The sequence below is a fragment of the Serinus canaria genome, chromosome 8, assembly GCF_022539315.1.
Source record: "Serinus canaria isolate serCan28SL12 chromosome 8, serCan2020, whole genome shotgun sequence".
Taxonomy (NCBI): domain Eukaryota; kingdom Metazoa; phylum Chordata; class Aves; order Passeriformes; family Fringillidae; genus Serinus; species Serinus canaria.
Window position 1 is genome coordinate 4979512 of NC_066322.1, and position 22695 is coordinate 5002206.

Here is a 22695-nt window from a genome sequence, read left to right on the forward strand (position 1 = left end):
GGGGCGGGAGGGCGCGCACGCGGAAGCGCGGCGCGGGCTCTGATTGGTCGGTGCCAGGCGCGTCGCCGGAGGGGCTGTTGCTCCCCGAGGGGCGGGGGTAGAGGGGCTCAGCGGCGCCGCTGATTGGCTGGGGCCGCGCGGCGGTCGCGGCGCCTTTAAGGGAGTGGAGCGGCGGCTGCGGGGCCGCGGTGGTGCCGAGGTGCGGGGTGCCCCGGCCCGGGGCCCGGGCGGGTGCGGGGCTCGGGAGGCGCGGCCGCGGGGCACAGCAGAGGGGCATAGCAGCGCTGGCACAGGGCGGGGACCGCACCCGCCCCAGCGCTGCCCCTGTCCTCTTGCAGGAGGGTCGAGCCCCGGGGAGCTGATCCTCACCCAGGCGGATGAATGGCGACGGCGGACGACCTCAAATTCCAAGGTAAAGGCGATGTCGCAGGTGCGGACGCGGGGCTGGGCCCCCGCTGGGGGAGCCGTCAGGCGCTGGAGGCTCTGGGAGCGTTCGCGGAATAAAAACGTCCTGGGAGTTTTGTTTTTGGGGTCAGGATGGGGTCAGGTATCCTGAATTATCTGAGATGGGATTGTGCTGCTGTCGAGATAAAAAATGTAGCCGGTGTTGACGGAAATCGTGGACTGCCATCCTTTGTGGTAGCAAGTGACAGCTGGAAAGGGGCAGAGCGCTCTGTAACTTGCAAAAGGCCCCGGTTTCAGACTTCCTTAGTTCTTCATTAAAAATTTCACGTCAGTTTTTTTGAGAATATTAAAAGTACCCATTTCTCTAGGAGGCACCTTTCCCTTCCCCTTGCAGAGATCTGCTGGGCATGGGCTCGGGGCTGTTGGCAGGGCAGGAAGGCAGGCTCCAGTGGTGTCAGCGTAACATCCTGCCAGCAGATCGGCAGGGAAAGCAGACTCACACTTTATTGACTGACTAAATGTTCAGCTGATCCGTGTCAGTTTGGACTTTAGGATAAACAGACAGCACCCTACATGCCTAAGCTAGTGGTTATTCTGTCTTGAGGGTTTTATGTGTTTATTTGAGCCATAAGAACAGAAATTTTAATGTCTTGATCATCGCCTCTCTTGTAATGTACTTATTTGCAGAATTTGACGATGCAGCTAATTTGCTTGCAGCAAATCCTGATGCCACCACCATAAGCATCGATGAGCCAGTCGAAATCCCCAAGAATCAGCACAGCCACCTGCAGGAGCCAGGGAGGGAAGAGGATGATGAGTTACTGGGCACTGATGACTCTGATAAAACAGAGGTAATGCTCTCACCCCTGTGGTGGAGTCCTGTGAGAAAGATGGAGAGAGACTTCTTACAAGAGCATGCTGAGAACAGGACAAGGGGGAATGCCTTCAGACTAAAAGAGAAGAGGTTTAGATTGGTTATAGGAAGAAATTATCTCCTATAAGGGGGTGAGGTGCTGGCACTGGTTACCCAGAGAAGCTGTGGCTGCACCATCCCTGGAAGTGTTCAAGGCCAGTCTTGGAGCAACCTGGGATAGTGGAAAGTGTCCCTGCCCATGGCAGGGGGATGGAGTTAGATGATCTTTAAAGTCCCTTCAATCCCAGCCTGTTCTGTGGTTCTGAGAGCAAAAGGAGCTTGTCATGGTGGTGAGGGTGTGTGTTCCAGATGATGTGGCAGCAGGTAGTAGCAGGCTGCTCTTTACAACCTCAGGCCGCGGTTCTGCCTACAGGGAGATAAGAGACTGGCTGTCAACAGCTGTTGGAGGGGAAGAGGGAAACTATTACATAATCCTACCCTGTTATGGTTGTTTTCAGTTTGGGTACCAAAATCATGTGACTACTGTGTAAATGAGCTAGTAATGCATAAATCGTGTGCTTGTAACACTTTCCATGTTGCCTTTCCCACCATCCAGCTGCTTGCAGGACAGAAGAAAAGTGCCCCTTTCTGGACTTTTGAGTACTACCAGACCTTTTTCGATGTGGACACATACCAGGTTAATACTCTGCTCCAGAGGAGAACTGTTGTCTGAATTATGCCTTATAAACTGAGGGTTTTTTCCTTTTTGCATTGTCAGTCAGACAGATCCTTATGTTTCTTAGGTCCTGGACAGAATCAAAGGGTCAGTGTTCCCAGTCCCTGGGAAGAACTTTGTAAGGCTGTATATCCGCAGCAATCCCGACCTTTATGGTAGGTGTGAGGTGTGCTAAATATTGCTGTGCTAAATATTTTCAGTCTGTATTACATTTTACTTGCTGGCCTAGAAAGCAAGACAGCAAAGGAGGTGCTGTTGATTTTTTTTTTTTTTTTTTCTTTTAAGGTCCGTTTTGGATATGTGCTACACTCGTGTTCACCATTGCTGTTAGTGGCAATCTCTCAAATTTCTTCATCCATCTGGGCAAACCAACATACCACTATGTGCCTGAGTTCAGAAAAGGTTTGTAAGTAGTCATTTGTGGGGGGTGGGGTTTTTTGTTTTGTTTTGTTTTGTTTTTTGGTGTCTTTTTTTAAATGTGCCAATGAAGTAATATGAAACCAGGTCGTGGCTTTGATTTAGCACAAATCTTTTAATTGATTGCTGTCTTTAAATTTTTAGCTTTGTGAAACAAGCCCTTAAAATGGGCTGTGACTGGCAGAACCCTGTTTACTTCAGAACATAAGCTAGTTCAGGGTTTTAGAAGAGCAAGCAGGAGTAATTAGTTATTTTCTAGCCTTGGTGGATGTCTCCTTGTACAGAGAGTGAAAGCCCAGCACTGGGCACTCTGGTGCTTTGGTGGGGGCCTTCCTAGATCTGTGGCCTCCCAAGAACCTGCAGGCCTCAGGCAGAAAATTACCAGATCAGATATCACTGATATCACCTACTTGAAGTGCTGGCAGAGCACTGGGTGTAAACTAGATATAAATGCAAAGTTCTCAGTTTATTAATAATTCAAACTTCATCTTTTGGAAGTACCTTTCCAGGCAGCTTTCTAGTTTTCATGCTGAATGCTTCTACACCTTTGATTCTGGCAGGATTCGAAGTAGAACATTAAACCCTTTGTTTTGTTTCAGTGTCCATAGCAGCTACAACGATTTATGCGTACGCTTGGCTTGTTCCCCTTGCTCTCTGGGGATTCCTGATGTGGAGGAACAGTAAAGTCATGAACATTGTCTCCTACTCATTCCTAGAGATAGTGTGTGTCTATGGCTACTCCCTCTTCATTTACATTCCCACAGCGGTATGTATGGCTAAAGAGAGCCCCTCTCACGTGGCCTGCCTGAGATTTGCTGTTTCTTATAATATTGTTGATATTTGTTGAAATTTTGGAGACTGGGAAAATATTTTACTAATTTTCTTGAAGCTTGTCTAGTGTAAAGGTGTCTTGTGGGTGCTGGGAAAGCCCAGGACACATCATTTCCCCAGAGGCAACAAAACCAAGCAAGGTGCTGCTGGTGAGCCTGGCAGGCAGCCTCGGGAATCAGGATGTTTGTGTCCCCAGGGAACAGATGCTGATTGCTCCAAGGACAAGTTTCCCTGGCTGGGGACAGGCCTTGGAAGGAGTGGCATAACTTGGGATTCACCCTTGGGTCTGGGAGTAAAGCTCATCACTGCTCTCACTCTTTCCTCCAGTAAGAGACGTGTCAGATTTAGGCGTGAGTTCATTTGTGCACAAAGGGAAGTGACGACGGTGTCACGGAGCACAGAGCCTCTTTGCCACCCTTTTGCCAGCCTTCTCCTGCCTTTTGCAGATCTTGTGGATCATCCCACAGAAGGTGGTGCGCTGGGTGCTGATGGTGTTCTCGCTGTGCCTCTCGGGCTCCGTGCTGGTGATGACCTTCTGGCCCGCCGTCCGCGACGACAACCGCAGGATCGCTGTGGCCACCGTGGCCACCATCCTGCTGCTGCACGCCCTGCTGGCTGTTGGATGTCTGGTGGGACACTGCCAGTCCTTTTCCCTGATCTCTTATTTCCTAGGACAGGTGGCATGTTATGGGACAGGGAAGGAAGGATTGGCTGGTCACAGGAAAACCTCCAATGTAAAAATTGCTGTTATTTTAAACGTAGTAAAAATTGATGCCAGTGTGACCCTGACAGTGCTGGTAATGAATTCAATTATCAGTTATGGGGTCATAGAATATCTCCAAGTTGGAGGGGACCCATCAGGATCATCGAGTCCAATTCATCATAGTACCAGCAAAGCCTTAATCTTTATAGTATCCTGTTGCACTTTATTCCAATGAGTACTATGCTTAGTCCTTTAGAAGGATTAAATGTTCAATATAAATTGTGGGCTTAGGACTTTTAGCAGGTCAGCCAGGCCTCAGTTTCCACAGCTTCCAGAGTAGAGGGATCTGGTTCCCCACAGCTCAGTGTGCAGGGCGGTGACAGCAAAGCACAACTCTTCCTGGATCTGCAATCCAGCCCTTGCCAGTGCAGGTCTCTTCCAAAAACCTTGGCTGCTAACAGTTAAATTTTAAAGTACAGTTCAGAGCACCATTTTAACTGGTTTCTAATCTGATGAAAACAGAGAAAGATTCAAATTTGCCATTTCAGTGCTGTGTTTGTACCTGTGCTTGATGGGTGTGGAAAGAGCTAGGATGAGGCAGCACTGTATGTTTCTCTCTAAATATGTTTTTTCTCTGATAATGTAGGCATACTTTTTTGATGCCCCTGAACTGGATATTCCTGCACCTATTATCCCTGCTCACAATGGAACAACAGTAATAACAAAGAGTCACTAAATAAGGTGAGAACCCTGTCTAAACTTTCTTTTTCTGCAGTCATCACAGACATCTTGAAACTTTTCCCCATCACTGTGGTTGAATGGAACGGGGTTTAACAGACTAATTTTGCTAAATGGGGTCTATATATAAATAAAATTTATTAACTTTGTTTCAGTTGTAAGTTTTAAGTGTGGATGTAAAAACTGAAAAGACTCTGAGGAACAGATATGTTATTTTCTTTGAAGTTGGCAAAGAAACTCACATGTAAATAAATAATATACTCAGTCCCAGAGGCCATTCCCTTACAAAAACCCAAAAGCATTTATTTGAATTTATTCTGCTCAAGTGAAACTTAAGTAATAAACTGTTACACTACAGTTTTTCTTTCCTTTTAATATAAAAAGCAGGTTGAGTTTTTTCCCCCTTGATGTTTGAGACAGTGTTTCAGAGCAGCAGCCCTGTGTGGGGACATCTGTGCAGGCTCTGGGCAGGGCTGACTCAGAGCCTGAGCCATCCATCCCTCTGCATTGCATTCCTTCTCTGGGATAGCTTGAGCATTTGCTTCCTGGCATCCCGGACTGCTCCCAGCAGCGGATGACATTTGAATTCTGTTGGATAATTCTCTGGAGGAGGTCCAGGAACAGCTTAATAGCCAGGCCACTCCAAGTACACCAGCCACAACTGTGTTTGTGAAAATCAGTGTATTTACTGAATAGAAGCTATATTAGATTTAAAATAAATATATAAAAAATAGCCAAGTGTGCCCAGTGAAAGGCACATTAAAAAATTACACAATACAATCATGCAAGTCAATTTTAGTGGCTTTTCCTCCTGCAAAATCAGTTCTTTCATTCCAGATGCCTAATAAGAATCAATTTGACAGTAATGGATTTTAGTATTGAGACTTAAATATGTCCCTATTGTGTCCTCTGGTGAGGAGCTGAAATATTCACTGGAGCTATTTGTTTCTTTCAGACAGCACCAGTTTCTCCATCTAGACAGTAGTTTCTATTTTAGATTATTTTTTTCACTGAAGACCTTGGACACGTCGAGAACAAGGGATGTGTTTTTCAGCAGGACGGACAGTGATGCCCCATGGACATATGGACATCTCCGTGTTCCAGGAGGAGAGTGAACCAGTGATCCCAGTCTAGAACACAAAGGGGTTGTTTTTGTTTGGTTGGGATTATTTTATCTTTTGTTTTCGCTTTTTGGGGGGGAATTTGTTTTGTTTTTGTTTAATTCTATGCTCACCACACTGTTTTGCCTCTGAATAAAGCCTTCTGGAGGCGATGTGATTTGTACTTTTTGTGCAAAAAGGCTCTGAAGCTGTGGGGAGGGTTTGGTCCAGGACATGGTGTTGTGACAGGACTGGACCCCCTTGAGGTGGGCCCGTGCCGCCAGCGAGGCTTTCAAAATGTAAATAAACAGACGTATCGTGGGCTAATGTGACAATTCCTCTCCTCGCCGCCCCGGGCTGCATTCTGTCCCCTTGGACACGGAGGGGACTCCCAGGCCCCCTCAGGCCGCCATGGCCGCGCGGGGAACGCCGGGACTCGTAGTTTCCAGGGCGAGTGACGTCACTCGCGCACTCCCGGGGAGCGGGCGTGCGCGCCCTCCCATTGGCTGCCGCCTGGGCGCGCGGCGGAAGTGTCGCGGCTCCGGCACGTGGGGCCGTTGGGCGGCGGCTTTGAACGGGCGGCCGGGCCGCGGCCATGGAGGGGGCGGCGGGCGGGCAGCGGGCGCTGCTCCGGCAGGTCGGTCCTCGGGCTGCGCTCCCTTAGGCGCTGGGCTGGCGGGTGGCGGCGCATCCCTCCCGGTCCCGGTTCTATCCCGCTGTCTCCCCGCAGGCGCTGGCGGATGGTGTCGGTCCCCGGCCTCCTCACTGTGTCTCCTCTCAGGGTCTGGGGGGGTGAGCCCCGGTCCCCTCACCCTGCGCACCCCTCAGGCGCTGCGCTGGCGGGTCCCGGCCCCCCTCCCGCTCCCTCCCATTGTCACCGTGCAGGCAGTGGGCTGGCGGGTCCCGGTCCCTCACGCTGTGTCCCCGCAGGTGCTGGGCTGGCGAGTGGCCGCCGCCGTGACCTGGTCCGTGCTGCTGCTGCCCTTCTGCACTGCGGCCTTCATCGTGCTCAGCGGCCTCGACCCTTTCCACCCGGTGCGCTGGATCTCCAGTGGGTGCCCGGCCGCGTTCTCCTGATTTTGCTCTCACGTGTTTGTGTTTCTGTTGTTTGTTTGTTTGTTTCTACCTTCTGTTGTTTTGGGTTCAGTCCCAGATAACGGGAACTGTCCGTGGCATCGTGTTACACTTGTATTTCCAATAGTCTTTGGCCTTTGAAATGTTTCTGTGTTACAACCGCAGCAGCCACAGCCCACCCTAACTAGGAATAAGTGTTGCAAGTTCATGTGAGTCTGTTCCTCACAGAAAGAAAAAAAAAACCAAAACAGGTTATGTGCTTCAGTTGACTGTTCTGAGTCCTTGGGTACACTTCCCCTTCCACCCTGTGCAGTTGCTGTTTCCAGAAACAGCTTCAGGTTTCTCTACGGTACCATGAATCCTAAGAGAAATTCCTGAAGCAGGCACTGTGCATAGTGAGAATAACTTCCCCTGAGTGCCTGCAATGAAAATTGAGAGATGTTTAGCTGGAAGCTTGATGCCTGTGGTCATTGAGCTGCTCCAGGCAGAGAATTTACTTCCTTCCTCCCTTGAAAATAGAAAAGTCCAAAAGAACCACTCTGTAAGAAACTTCTTCCCTTTTTGGTGTGGCTGGATGGCTGCAGCTTTTCTTAAATTAATGGAAATGTGATATTTGAGACACAGTTTAATGTTTTGGGTTTTTTAAAACAAAATTCTGAGTGTTCACTTATAAGTAAACCAGCTATAAGGGTGTAAAATAGTCTTCTATGAAGTTTAAATTTGCTTTGTGCAGAAATTTTGTGTAGCTGGGCAGACCTCATGTGGGATTGGAAAGTCCACTGACCATTACTCCCCTTTAAGCATTTCAGTGGATTATTTTCCATTGCTTAAGTGCTCTTTTCTGTTACTTACTGCATTGCTGCTGTGTTATTCCAATTTTCTGAACAACAATATTTTTATTTTTTTAGATTCTTTCAATGATTTGTATACTTCTTATGTCATCTTTTGTATCTTCCTGATGTCTGTGGTGATAATAGTAATAAGCATCTTCAACGTTGAATTTTATGCAGGTGGGTTGTGTAAATTGTTGAACTGACTTTGATACCTAAATTAGATAGGATGAGCATTTATAATTTAGTGATCCTGACAATGGTGGGGTTTTTTTCTCTTTTTTATTTTAATGCAAGATTTTATTGATAAGAGGTGAAAATGATTTTTCTGCTTTTATTTACAGTTGTGCCATCAATACCATGCTCTCGATTAGCACTGATAGGAAAAATTATTCACCCTCAGCAAGTGATCCATTCCTTTGTTCATGCTATCATGGGAATGCTGGTTGCTTGGTGTGCTACAGTCATGACCAAAGGGAGGTTCCAGTTTCTTGCTGTGTCCTGCACACCCTCAGAAAGGTAACTGAATGCGTGTCAAAGATAAACAAAGAACTTTTATTGTACAATGTATTTACTGATTGTTTCTTTCAAAAAGAATCCCAAGAATTTGGGTATTCTCAAAACCCAGCTCTTATATGTTGATTTTTCTTTATTAAAGGACAAAAAAGCTCCCCTTTGTAAACATTACAATGCACAGAGAACTGGACCAGAAAAACTACATTTCCAGGATTCTTAGTGGATTCTTCATTCTTGATAACAAGTTGGTTGTCACTTGAACTAAGTCCTGGTCTTGTGGTTAATGACATATATTTCATGCATGAATTACAAAAACAGGTGGTGGGATTCCTACTTTAGCAAAAAACTTGCTGAGATATCATCAGATGTATTGGTCAGCAAAGTAAAATCATACTTCTGATTTGAGTTTCCTAAGGCTTGAACAGCTTTTTGTTTGGAACTCAGAATTGATTCTAAGTTTTCTATTTTAGCCTAGAAGATGCCGTTCCTCAGATGTGCCTAAATGAGTATCACCTCTTCTTTCTTCTTTCTGGCGCTTTCTTGGGATACAGCTACAGCCTTTTCTTTCTTATTAACAACATGAATTATTTGCCATTTCCAATCATACAGGTAAGAGCTTTAAAGCAACCTTGTAGAAAGACATGTATAAGTGAAAGAGTGCTCAAAAAGCCTGGATAATTTGAGTGTGGCAGCAGGAGCTGCCTGTGTGCAGCTGCTGTCACTGATAGATGAAGTGTACACGCAGCTTTAAGTGCCAGCAGTGTTCATCCTACTCCTCCTGCTCAGCTCCTTTTAAATAAACGCAGAAATTGAGATGCTCTGACTCTTTAACATTTAGACTACAGCCTGTTAAAAGCTGGCTGAGGTGGCAAGTGAACTACAGGGAAAAGACAATGTGCACACACTGGATATCAATTTCAGGAACTGACAAAAAGGGTCACCTAAAAGCTGAAAATCTTGACAATTAAAAGAAAGCCCTTTCAGTTCTAAATAGCACATTAAATCTTGCTTAGAGCTCAACATCCAAAGCCTTTTTGTGTGTGTAGCACTATGGAAACTGAAATTCCATTAATTCCTCTGGAGGAGTCTTGCAGAAATCTGTAGCAGTGTGAAACATCACCTTAAAAATACTTCTGTTGCTGCAGCCTCACAGTGGCCATTAACTTTGCCTGATTCCCAGAGTGACACAGTCCAGCCAATTTGGCAAGAGATGTCTTTAACCAAGGTTGGTTGTATTATAGTGGAAAACATGTGCTGCCTTCTGCTGACCATTCAGTTCATCAGCAAACCAAGCAGCATTTTGGCAGTGCTGTAGTTAAAATATTTAGAAAAAAATCTATTTCAATATTGTTAATTCTCCTTTTTTGTTGTTGTTTCTTTGGGTTTTCTGTTTGTTTTTTCTTTTGTTTTTTTTTTTTCTTTTTTTTTCTTTTTCCTAATGCAAGCTAGTAAAATAAATTAAATCACTTTGATTGGATTTGCATAGTTTCATTTTCATGGTTTCATTTGTCATCTGGGTTGCTTCAGTCATTTGGAAACATATATAGTTTATTTATTTGGAGGAAAGCATCAGTGTTATGTTGGTTTTGCTGCTTGGAGGATTACTGACTCTGGAACTCAGTCTTTTCCAAATTTTCCCTATATTTTAATTGAACATTTAGAATGTAAATGAAATCTAGTAGATTAAATATGCCTTTTTCCCCCCTTTATTTTGCATTAGACAGGGTTATTTTGGTTTGTTCCCTTATGTATTCAGTCTACTCCATTCTTTGTTTTCACTGCTACAAGCAGGAAACAGGATAAGAAATAGAAATGATTATAAAAAGTCAGGAAAGATTGGGAGCATAATTAATAAATGTAACACCTGGAATTACCTTAAATTAAGTTTTAATTGATCCAGACTTCAGGCTTTCAAGTACCTTGTCCTTTTTGTTGTATTGTTTTTATTAACTGTTTCATTGATTAGTTCTGAATGTGGAATACTAAACTACTTATTTTGTTTGGTTTTAGCAATACAAGTATTTACGTTTCAGAAGATCTTTGCCTCTCCTGATAAAACACAGTTGTGTGGAATCACTATATTTTGTTAGAAACTTCTGTGTCACATATTACTTTTTTGGTAAGGGTTCCTGAAATTCACTATTTTTTTTTTTTTTATTTGTAATTCCTGTGTTTGAAAATTTTAATCAGTCAGGCTTTGGACTGCTGCTTCCCTTGCCTGGTAGTGGGGATGTGGTGTCCCAGAGCTGAGCCTGGCACTCCAGCAGTGGGCAGGACTTCCCTGTGTGTAATGTTGCTCTACCATCCCATTTTTTCAGGCAAAGATCAGCACTTTGGCTTTGCTCTCAGGTACCCTGTATGTTACTTGGAGGGAGGCAGGATGGCTCCCTCCCATGTGAAAATGGAATTTGATCTGTGGCAAAAAAAAATCTGTGCTGATGAAGATAATTGCACTGGACTTTCTAAAAATCAGGAATTCTTTGTTAGGGTTGTGATTATCCTCCTAAATGATATCAAAATATGCAAGAACTATTATCCCTTTATTTACATCAGGGGATAAATTAGAAGTATGGTGGTTCTATATCAGATTCCATTAAGTCTTTAAAAGCACTTTGCTGCTGCCTGGGCTGTAGTGAAAATTAATATTAAATTACTATTAACCCTCTTTTGTTAGTGAGGAAACACAATTAACTCACTGCTGAGAAGCAGCAATAAAAGAGGAGGTCTACAACTCTCAGTGTACAGCTGCTAGCCTGAAGCCTTTTTTCATTCTCATTTTTGTGTTTCTTGAAACAAAGTAACCCCAAAGACAGATTGTTTCCTTGTCCATGTGAGTTAGAAGACCAGTCTCTTGTCTCTGCATGAATTCTGGTTTTGTCTTCTTTTTTTTGGCCTACTGTGTGTGTGTTTTATAGTGTTATTTGTTTCAGAGTTTCTTTTTGAACCCCTAGGTTATATCCCAAAGGTGTGGATATGTACCACGATGGGTCTTCATACAGACAGGTAGGTAAGACATTGTGCTGGAAACTGGAATATTGTAGAGAGGTTCCTGTGCTGAGGAAGTGCAGCTTGGCAGCAGGACTCAGTTCTTTGCCTCCCCACAACAAATGTGGGGAGCTCTGGCCTTTTCTGAAATGAATCCTGAAGGACCAGCATCCCCTTGTAGGAACCATCTTGTCATTAAGATAGTAATTAGGAAATCACTTTTTTTTCCTTCTGTAAGTCTCTAAAGTATTAGAAAGAGTAAACATTCCAGATTGCATCTATGAGTTTTATCTGATTTTCTATGGAGGTTTTTTTTTGAGGGGGGGCAGGGGGGGCACATCCTTATTTTTTATGACTATTGTTTGTTTTAAAATGGGAGGCTGGAGTCTTAATATGTTAATTGACTAAAAGTGTAGTCATTATTAATTCATATTTATTTTCCTGAATTTCATTAATTGTTCTTAATAAGAATACTAAAATCCTTATATCCTCTTGGTTATTTTATCTGCAGTAAATTACATCCTCTTGACACTCTGAGTGGCTTATTGGATCTCTCCTTGTTTTACCATACCTGGCTGAGTGGTGTGTTCCTTCTGATGACCTGGTACATTGCTTGGCTGCTCTTCAAAATCTATGCCACCGAGGTCAGTACTTGTGACTGTGCTCCAGTTACATCACCAGTGTGGCACAGATAATTCTTTCATTTCAAAAGCAGTTCTATTAGGAAATAACTCATATTTCTTGAATTTTCACAGCATGCACTACAGATAGTGAATAGTCAAGAGGCCTGGCATGAATTGGTTTACCCTTTCTTCTCATAGCAAGACCTGTGCTCCTTACAAAATTCATGTTTTGTTTCTGCCACCTCCTCCTCTTACTCCTCTGCTTCTGTTTCCAGATATTTCCTTAGAGAGGAAAAAATGGTTCATCTAACTTGATTTTTATTTTTTTAAATTAAAACACTATGAGACTCTTGATAAGAGAAAAACGAGTGATGTTTAAATCCTGGGTCAATGTATTGGTGCAAAGTACTCATGGAATGAAATGGCAAATACAGTGCTGCTGGGGTGTTTAATTAGCTTTAATTAGAAAGGTGTAGTTGTTGTGACTACATTAAAAAAAATCAGCAATGAGTCAAACATGACAGCAGCTCTGAGGTGTGAGCAACTTGTCTCAAAGGATAACAAGCACCGGTGAACACCTTGTCAACATCTCTAATTACTGTATTATAAAACTGTGGAAGACAAAAGAAATCATTAATCTGTAAAAGTATAAAATGGACTTTGCCCTTTTGGCTGATGAAAAAAGATTTGTTTATCCACATGGTTTTGTTTTTCTTAATGAGCTAAATAACTTCCAAAGTTGCTTTTAAATATTTCCATAGTGTTAACTGAAAAGTCAGGAAAGAAATGGTGAGATTAGCCACATGGGCACATTTATTTGAACATAAAGATATCTGGATTTTCTATGATTCCTCAATTTTAAATGAAAGGAGTAAACTCTTTTTGTTTTTATGTTAGAAATTCCAGGCCAGCTTACTGGTCTTTTATAAGATTTTCTTGTGCTTTCCTCTGTATAACATAAGTTTTGATGTTTGTATTTAGAGTCATCATTTTCCCATTCAACCAACATTTGCTCAGGAGACAGACCAGTGCCTGCCTAAAATCTTAAACAGCAATCCTCCCCTCCTTATAAAGGTAATTGAACTCCTGCCTTTTCCCTGACAGGTGTGTGCTGAAAAGGTGTTTTTAGAGCATCCAGTCACATCTTCCAGCTACCAGTTGTGGTCACTGAGGTGTTAGTTCCTTGAGAAGCTGCCTCAGAGCACTCACAGGCTGTTGCATTTAATGATGAAAATTTGTTTAGTAGTGACATCTGCTGGTGCTCACCATGCTGTTACTGTTAGCTGAAGATTCAATTTGTTAGAGGTAGGATCTGTGTGCAGCAGTCTCATGGTGTGTACTGATGCAAAAACAGCAGCTTAGTGGCATTTAAGTTTTTGTAACTCAACTTTGAGTCTTGTCACATAAGCAGATGTTTTCTCAAACCTTTGTACTCTCAACATCTTGTCCCTTCAACATATATTTGAGCTCTTAACATGTGAGTTCTCTCTTGAAATTAAAAATATATCCATATTTAGGTTGGAAGTTGGGTTTCTTTTCTATAAAAGGCAATAGTAAAAAGCTACTTAAAACCTGTAAGTAAAGAAGAGGAATTTTGGTCTATGGTAAACATTAATAGGACTTACTGATTATAGCACTTAAAAATTGGAGGCCTCATTTAAGAGGTATTATGTAAATAAAGATAAGAATATTTTCTTGCACATGCAAATTCTACCTTTACTGATTTCACAGATTTCTGATAAGGCTGGAGATATAACAGGCTGCAATACCTTTTTAAGCTTTGCTGCATTGTCTGAGGATAGGTATGGAAGAGTTGAGCACAAACAATTAAAGGAACAGGAAATCTAATACATGATCTCAAATGTCATGAAATTGTCCAATTTATAATAGGGTTTTGAATATTGTGAGAAATGTGGTTTATTTTTAGTTTGGCACATTAATTGCTTAATCACAAGAAAAAGCAGTGGTAGGATGGTCCCATAAGGCACTGACCCTAAAACTGTAGTTGAGTTCTGGTTTGAAAAAACAGTTATTTTCTTAGACTTTTTAGTGTCTTAAAACACTATCTTTCTGCCCGAGCTATGAGAATAAAACCAAGTGTTAGATCTTCTTGAACTCCTGAGAATTGACATATCACTAAAGCTCTTAATAGCTCTGCAGCCCCATCCAGGGTGGTTTTGGGGATTTGCCTCCAATTCTCTTTGTGTTACAAGACTGGTTTTAGCCAGTGTGAACTCATTCTTTGGTAGGGATTGATTTTGTATGGATAACAACATATTTTTTAAGCAAATACAGTGGATTTTGCATGCACTAAAATATTTTCCTTTCTTTGCAGTTTTTAGCCTTACAAGACTTGATGTTACTTTCCCAGTATTCTCCTCTTCGACGACAGGAAGTCTTTAGCCTCAGTCAGCCAGGTAATTATAAAAATTATTTTGTGTTGATTCCTTTTTTTAAAATCATTAGTCAAACACTCTTAGAAATTATGTAGTGTTGTAAGGTATGCTGCATAAGCCAGGAGCCTCTTCCCTGTGGTACCTTTTCCAAAAAGCTGCTTAATTATCTATGTTCTTATTGTTTCATCTGCTAAACTCAACCAGTTGTGGTGTCTGTTGGATTTAAATGACAGCCAGGAGGAAACACAGGCTTAGGATTTTGAAAGCAGGGCCCATTTCACACCACCAGTCAGACATTCCAGGCTGGATAACCAAAGAGATGTGTATGGAAGCTGAATGTTGAGGTTTGTGTGAGGGGAAATCAGGTACAAATACTGAGTCACTGCTGCAGCTGTGAGAGCAAACACTGCTGTAACTTCAGTTAGTGCACAGTGCTTTTGCTGTACTCAGATATGGCAGAGGGGATCAATTAAAACTGCTTAGAAGCCCTCAGGAACTTTTTGTAGCACCTTATCGGGAAGTCTAGTGTTTGTACTGCTTCAAAACTGTGTTGACATCACCACTGGTATTTGTTCATTTTAGCAGTTCAGTGATTTCAGATCTGATGGGCTGAACTGCCTGTGTTGCCTGCTTGCTTAGCAGGTTTCACTGAACTCTTTTTAGAGTTATCCATTGAATCTGGCCATGTTTTCATCTTCTCTCAGTACAAACAAGCTGTCACAGTGGAAATGCCCTGTGGTGTTTTAGAAGCTGAGTGGCACTGTGACAGTGAGGCTCCTGCTGAGAGCACATGGGCACTGTCAGAGAGATGCAGGGAGGAGCAGCTGGGTTAAAACCTGCTCTTTGTGTGCACTGCCAGGTGGGCACCCACACAACTGGACTGCAATATCCCGGGAGTGTTTGAGTCTCCTCAGTGACCTGACTCAGAGGCTGATTGCACAGCAAGAAGCAGCAGCAGCAAATGGGAGAGCAAAGCCACCAGTGGGAGAGCTGAAAGTACCTCCACAGACTCCAGGTATGTGAGGAAGTGCTCATAAAGGTTTGTAAAGCATGAAGGTAGCAATGGGTACCTTAGTCTCAATTAAATTTTATGAGGGAAATGAGGGATTTCTGCAAACAAATACAGACAAAAAAGATCCTCCCCCAATTAATCTTAGGTATTTGTGTTGAAGTAATCCCAAAATAGCTAGAAAACTTGCAAGTACAATGTTTACTCAGTTTGTTTACTTGCATGATATTATGTTCAATACAGTATTTTTTCCATACTTGCATGAATAAAAAAAGTCTGATTATCACAGTTTCACTTACTGAAACTGTGATAATCAGACTTTTTTTATTCATGCAAGTATGGAAAAAATACTGTATTGTATTACAGAGCATCTCTTGGCAAGACTTAAATTCTCCCTGTGCTCAACAGAGCACAGGGAGAATTTAAGTCTTGCCAAGAGATGCTCTGTAATTTGCATAACTGCTCTTATGATTAGTTTAAGATGGTAAAATTAGGTTCTGTTTATGTTTGTGTAATTCACTAATATCACTGTTAGTCTGACTCCTGAGCTGTGAGCAGCCTCCAGGAGTGTTTTTACATGCCAGACTTGGGCATCATTCCTGGCAGCACAGATGTGTTAGCAGGAGGCTGCCAGGTAGTGGAATCCCTTAGCAGGCTGTGCCCTGGCAACAGCAGGCACTGTTGGTATGTCACAGGTGAATTTCTTTTCATGCTGCTGATCCTTGGATTTGCAGACAGACGTGCCTTTTCTTACATGCCAATCAGAATGACTTTTCATTCTTCTATGGACAGCCTTTTTTCTAGTACTTAATGCTAAGAGCCCACTTTATGGACATATATATGGGGTGTTGTAATGTTGGCTAGCAGGAGTAAAATAAATAAATCCATAAGATGTATTTAAATTTATTTCTATATTTATTTTCTCACCACTTGCTGTTTTTAAGCTGATGAAAACTTGAACTTTGAAAACGCTCCATGCTTATGTTGATGTGTACTTTGCAAGACCAGAGTGCTAACCACGTCCTTTCATATTGGCTCTGATACAGAACTTGCTGAAATAGCAATCAAATAACAAACCCATCTCCTGAGTCATTATGCCAGCCTGTTGTCTTCATGCAGTGTGTTCTTTGTCACTAGGAGCTGCTGGGATAGAAGACACGTCATTCCAATCCCAGAGGTCCAACATTGTTCTCAGAGCCTCCATGTCTCCACTGGTTAAGCCATCCCTGATGCCTGTGAAGACGTCTCCTGGCTCTGATGTTGGTTCACCTTTCAGCTCTCCTGCTTTAAGTTACAAGATGGGAGTTGTGGATGTAAAGTCTCCTTGGCATGGAACAGTCCAAAGTCCCCATGTCACGAGGAGGGGACCAAAGCTGTGGACGTCGGTTTCAGGTAGAGATTCTTCCACAGCACTTGAGCCTCACAGCCATAAGTGTAGTGGCCTTGTCAATGGAGAGCTGCATTGTGAGGATGAAAGGGACAGCAGTCAGCTTTTCTGAAGATACTGCATTTTTTTTTTCTTGCAGATCAGCAAATGAATGGTTCCCACCATGAATCCTCACCAGTGCTCTCTGCTGCAAGAACTGGCAGCGAGGCAGTGCAGCCAAGATTTATTTACACATGGCTTCAGAACAAGCAGGAACAGGTGGAGTAAAATTGCAGTGCATAGGGGGTGCAGCTTAGGTGATACCTCTCTGGAAGAACGTTCCACTTTATGGAATGAATTCTTCCCTCTCTATTTAGCTTATATACCACAAATCCTCCCCTCACTCCCAATGCCTTTATGCTGTCTGAAGGTGGTAGGCTTGAGAAGGACTATCTGTGCATGCCTTAAATAAATGCAGATGATATGTTTAATCTTTTGTTTCTTTTCAGATAAAAAACTTCTTGTCCAAACGGGCGTTGATAATGTATTTCTTCAGCAAGGTAAGGGTGGTCCTGTGTTTGAGACACAAGTAATGGCTTTAAAACCTATTTTCATCTAAAGCTTTCCATAAATACAGCTTCTTGCTTGCTGTGGATTTCACAGCAGGATTGTCCCATACCAGCAGAAAATAAGACTATGTTTTTTTAAAGTCATCTGATTAGAAACTGCATTTTACTTTAAGTGTTCTTAGCCCATGAAAAGTAGGTAGGGTATATTCTTTTTTTTCCCCCTTTTTTTCCCTCCTCAATTACAGCTGTAGCATTGTGGGCAGCTCCTGTCCGAAAAGAATTTTACTTTAGATCAGATTTTTCTGGCTATTTCCCAAGATCTGTTGGCCTTGCAGGTCTGTTCTGAAAGCTGCAAGTTTGGCAATATTATTTATAAAGTGCACTCACAGGACTTTGGTTTCTTTCTCAGCACCCAGAAGCCTCCATCCAGGCTGTCTTCTGTGATGCCCAAATGCACATCTGGGCTTTGGAAGGTAAGTGGTTTCCTGGTGATCCGCTCTGTTGGTTCATGGAAAACTCTAGGGCTCTGCGCTTTATAAATGTAACAGTAAAAATCTTTGAAATGCTTTTGACAAAAACACAACTGCATTTCAGACACCAACATGACTAAAGTCTAATTCACTTGTTAGTTTTGAGATCCCATGTGAGATCTCTTACTTTATGTTCTGTAAGATTCCTAAACTTGATTTCTGGTGCTTCTCTCTCTTGTGAACCCATGTATCACTTTTACATTTTTCTAGTGACAGATTTATGATGCCTTTCTACAACAGCTTTTCTGACTAAAGGCTCTGGGTCTTTGTTTATCAGAGAGCTGAGGGAGGCTCTCAGATAATAACTTAGCAAATAAACAAAAAGAAGGTTTGCAGAGAATTAGAACAATGACAGTATGAAATTACATTTTGGATTTTTATTGTTTCTTTCAAAGTTGTGAGTAAATACTGATATTGATAGAATCTTCTATTACATTTGACTGAGCAAAGTTGATCAGTTTCCTTGGTGATGTATTTTATGGGCAAATGTGCCAAGCTGTGCCAGATTGAAGGTGATGGCTTGGGATGTAGAGAGTCTGGAGATGGGAATCACACATAATTATTTATATAATCTCTTTTGCTTTACCAACCTCACCAAACCAGCAGGTGGTTTGGTCCTTGAGCCAGAGCTGAGGTGACTTTCAGCTGGCAGCAGCAAGTCCTGAGGTATTCCAGCACACTGGCAGAATCTTCAGGCAACACCATGATCTTTGATACTGAATTCTCACCTTTTGAAGCATTATTTACAACAAATTTCTTGTTTTTTAAAGGTCTGTCTCACTTGGTAGCAGCCTCCTTCACTGAAGACCAGTTTGGAGTTGTCCAAACTACACTGCCAGCTATCTTGAACACATTACTGACTCTTCAGGAGGTAAAACTTAACTTTTCCTAGCTGCAAGGCAAGTTTGGGAGAGGAGAAGGAGTCTTGTTGATTTTACATAATAACCTTGCTGACTAGTCATAACACTGAAGTTGCTGCCACTAAACAGCTCTTCTGCAGTTAATCTAACCAAAACAGCTGGTTGCCACTATGTACACTATGAAACAGCTGAATAAAAAAAAAAACCTGTTGGTTTTTTAAAATGTGGAAGAGAAAATATGCAATGTTTAGTTTTAAAGAAATGCTACTGTGTGATCACTTGAAGAGTTTATTTCAGGGATTCAGCAATTCTAATACAATCTTTTGCAGAGTTAGAACTTAATCTTTATTTGTTGCACACAATTCCTAGTGCAACATGGAGCACTTAGAGACATTGCAAATCTCAAGAGATAAAATCTGTGTCTCTGCTAATAGTAAGACATTACTCTCAAATTACTGATGTTTGTGTAATGTGTGTTTTAAAAAAATCCAGATTTATTTCCAAGGCTATCCGTGTCCTATTAACATAACCATTTTACACTGCCCTAATGGAGGTTCTTGGAAAGAATTTAGAGGTTATTAAAGTTCTTCAGTGTAAGTCATCTATTCCAAGAACAGGCACCAGGGGGAAAGAAAGCCAATGCCCTTGTTTGTGAAAGAAACAAGTCATAATACAGGACAGAATTGTGTTTCTCCTGCAGCATGTGATGTTCTTAGCCTAAGACTCAGTAACAGAGAATCTAATTTCACAGAACTTGCTTCTGTGTTCCTGTGGATGGATGGGAAAGGCTCAGTCTCCAAAACATTTTTGTGTGTCTTGGTGGAATCTCTGAACTTGCACTTTGTTTTTGCTTTATTTGACACAAACATGTCGCTAGTTACATTATGAAATAATTGAGCAGATGACAGGAATCTGTCTGTTTGTTTTTTCTCATCAGGTTGTAGACAGACATTTCAAACTGCCACATGTTTCCAGCAAACCTCCCCGGATTTCAGGGAGCCTGGTGGACACATCCTACAAAACACTACGATTTGCACTTAGAGCATCTCTGAAAACAGCCCTCTACAGGATAACTACTGTCTTTGGAGAACACTTGAAGTAAGAACTTCCTCATGATTGCTTCCTTGTTAAATTTAGTTTAATTAATGTTATTGTAGGACCTGTGAAAATCAAAATTTAGGGAAAAATCCCTTCTGGTCAATATTATAATGTGGTATTTTAGGGTTTTTTTTATTTGTGGAACCTTAAAAAGTTCCTGTGTAGATATATGGTCCCCCTTCAAATTTATTATTCATAGATTTCTGGGCAATTTTTCTTAGTGACTTTTCATGAACTCCTAAGAAGCAGTTCATGAATACCACTTGTTTAATAAATCTGAGCTGCTGAAAAGAAAATAAATCAACTAGAGGCAATTGTTCTGGAGGGAGAAAATCCTATGAGGGGTCCAAATAATGAAATTCCATTGCTGCCTGGTTGTCCAACAGCTCTTCCTCAGCCACTCTCCCAGCAGGCAAACTTCCATACTTGGCCTTAGAATATGTGGGACTGAAGCTTCCTGTAGTATTTGCCCATCTTTCCCTCTGGGGATGAAATGTCCCTCAGTTTAGAAGTGCTCAGTGTACAGGAGGGATCATTTTAGGAGATTCTTTCTTACCTTAATCATCCTTGCAAGTTAATCAGTTGCTGTTTAGAGGTAAGGAAATGGGCAAGGTTTCCTGATATAGGTATTTTTTAGAAGCTGGTGAGGATAAGAATTGACAGTTTCAAGGGTTAATATGCTGCTTTGTCTTGGAACATAAATGGTTTTTCATAAAATTTAGCTTCAGTGTAATTGATTGATTTTAATGTATACTCAATTTTGGCATTAAACTTTTGTGCTGTATTCTAATGTAAAATGTTCTGCATTTGTTTCTAGTGCTGTACAAGTGTCTACAGAACATAAAAAAAGACTTCAGCAATTCCTGGACTACAAAGAATAAATTTTGATGCAGCTACGGTTGGTTTTTTCAAGACTCTTGCTAAGAAGAAAGTGGGACTAATGCGGCTTTTTCCCTTGGCTTTTTGGAGAAGCATATGGAAGTATAAGTTGCAGAACAAAACTTTTAGAACTGTAGAAGAGTTCTTATGGGTTTGGATCATTTTTTGTATAATAAAACTTGTAAAATTCATCTTGCCTTCTTTTAATATCACTTACAAATGAGAAAGTGCCAGTTCTTCTTTCTAGGTAAGACTATGACATTTAAGATTGCCAGAGTTATTTTGACACTCAGATCTTTCATTATTTTTCACCCTGTTTTCTTTCCCTACTCTCTTCTGTTAAGGGGCTGAGGAGAGATTCATGTAGATACTTAGTACTTAAGTGCTTCATAAATTTAGTTGATAACACTTTAAGATCAAGAGTGGAGTTCAAGTGTAGGAAACAGATGTACCCAGGAATAAAACATGCTGCTCCTCTGTAAGCTGGAAATACTCCTTCAGAGTAAAATGGGTGTGCAGAAAGGCATTATTAGCACACAAATACTGCCTGGAAAGTGAGCAGCTCAGATTTTATCTTTAAGGTGACTTAGCAAACCTAGTTCTGATCTATACAGAAACTTACAGGATACAGTACTGCATTTAGTAAAACTCCCAAGTAATGATACTGGGAATTAAAGTTTAGATCAACAGCTTTCTGTTTGAGGGGTAGGATGTTTGCAGCACATCCAAACTTTCCAAAATGGTATACATTATTGGTAGATTCTGCTGAAAATACTGCTTTTTTTAAAGCTTTTAATCTGAAAACCTATCTATCTAAATAATTTGAAAATTAACTACTCAATTTTGAAGCAGTTACTGTGGTAGCTATGTTGGAAAATGTGTGGAGTATGAACATGAGAACAGTAAGCTAAATGGTCTTGCAAATTAATTTAGTTTGATAAGGGGAAACAAAACTATCATTTTCCTTCAGTGCTGTTAATCCTATGGTTTTTGTTGTTTTTTTTAACAGAGGACTCAAGATTTGAGAATGGCCATGGTGCTAGTTATGTTGGTGTGATGTGGCTGTGTAGTAATAGGGTGTCTGTAAGGTTTGGGTTAAAGAGAAACCCCTGAATCTCCAGTGAGACCTGCATTTTGCTTTCTTCAGTACAGAGAGGTAATTTTTTTGTAATGCAGACACTGCAGATGTTAGATTTGGTAGTGAAAATGAGAATTATATTGTTCTTTTTGCATTGAGATGGCTCGTAGCAAGCACAGTAACATGATAGATCACCTTTCAAAATGTTTAAAGGTTAAGCTAAAGCTTCCCCACGCTTGACTTCTGCCACAGGTAGAAGCCTCTTGACTGCCTGACTTATTTAATAATTTAATTTGCATATTTTTTGGCATTGCAATGTGCACCTGATGCTTTAGCTGGTACCTCAGGTGTAACTGGTGAACCAAATATTGCAGATGAAAGTTTCAAATTTTTCAGAGTTTTGAACAGGTGCAGTATTTTTTTAATTTAAGTGGTATTTTCTGCAACACTCCCACAACCATAAATTGCAAGTTCTAATTAAATGTTACAGTTCTGAACAACAGGCTTAAAATGTAGATGACTTTTTGATGGCAATGTGGTTGAGGTCTGTCCTTGTGTTGTAGAAAAGATTTGCACGTGTCTGCTAATGTGTGTGTGATTCAAAGCATTCTCCCTATGACAGAAAACCTTTCAAAAGCTGATTGCTTTGTGGTTTCTTTAACAGCTCCAATATTTAAAGAGCTGAAGACTTTTTTGGTTTTTTTAAGCCTTAACTTAAAAGTGCATCTTTAACAATATCTCATGCCTGTGAATCACAGTGTACAAGAATATGAAGTGTATGTTGGGTGCCCTTTGAAGTTGAGTAACTGATAACATCTTACTCTGGCTTTGGGAATAATTCTATTCCCCTGGCAAACTGTGGTGGTATTTCAAGTCCTTTTGTAGACTTTTGTCTTAACATAAGAATCAGTCTGTGAAGCCTCTGTGAGGTAGGGGAAGAGTCTCCTGAGTTCATTTCTGCATTCTGGGTACTGAGGGAAAAAATAAAGCCTTTTTATACTTGGTTCCTGTGTAGCTGCAACTGAACTGGATCCTGATATTTTTCATCTGTTTAATCATCTCAAAGCTGAGCTGCATCTTGTTGCTGGGTTGCCTGCTG

The 22695-nt window shown here is 41.6% G+C and overlaps 2 protein-coding genes across 6 annotated transcripts; both read left to right on the plus strand.

Moving 5' to 3' along the window:
- Positions 1-63: 63 nt before the first annotated feature.
- On the plus strand, positions 64-5956 carry YIPF1 (Yip1 domain family member 1). Of its 2 annotated transcripts, none has more exons than XM_018912468.3 (10): positions 64-199; positions 339-412; positions 1093-1256; positions 1875-1955; positions 2062-2149; positions 2280-2396; positions 3011-3177; positions 3689-3871; positions 4592-4686; positions 5639-5956. In XM_018912468.3, the coding sequence occupies exons 2-9, from the start codon at positions 382-384 to the stop codon at positions 4679-4681; spliced, it is 921 nt and encodes a 306-aa protein (XP_018768013.1). In that variant the 5' UTR covers positions 64-199; positions 339-381; the 3' UTR covers positions 4682-4686; positions 5639-5956. The 2 variants fall into 2 exon arrangements, with proteins under 2 accessions (XP_018768013.1, XP_018768016.1); XM_018912471.3 differs by having other exon boundaries at positions 1123-1256.
- A 385-nt stretch (positions 5957-6341) lies between these two features.
- Positions 6342-21748, plus strand: NDC1 (NDC1 transmembrane nucleoporin). 4 transcript variants are annotated; one of them, XM_009088747.4, is made up of 18 exons: positions 6342-6420; positions 6714-6834; positions 7766-7867; positions 8032-8206; positions 8674-8812; positions 10214-10322; positions 11155-11206; positions 11700-11832; positions 12793-12885; positions 14147-14228; positions 15067-15222; positions 16354-16608; positions 16743-16861; positions 17092-17142; positions 17561-17624; positions 18452-18552; positions 19479-19639; positions 20457-21748. In XM_009088747.4, exons 1-18 carry the CDS (start codon positions 6379-6381, stop codon positions 20518-20520), a joined length of 2019 nt encoding a protein of 672 aa, XP_009086995.2. In that variant the 5' UTR covers positions 6342-6378; the 3' UTR covers positions 20521-21748. The 4 variants fall into 4 exon arrangements, with proteins under 4 accessions (XP_009086995.2, XP_030082602.1, XP_050833527.1 ...); XM_030226742.2 differs by lacking the exon at positions 6342-6420 and having other exon boundaries at positions 6714-6818; XM_050977570.1 differs by lacking the exon at positions 6342-6420 and having other exon boundaries at positions 6725-6838.
- The last annotated feature ends 947 nt before the right edge of the window (positions 21749-22695 follow it).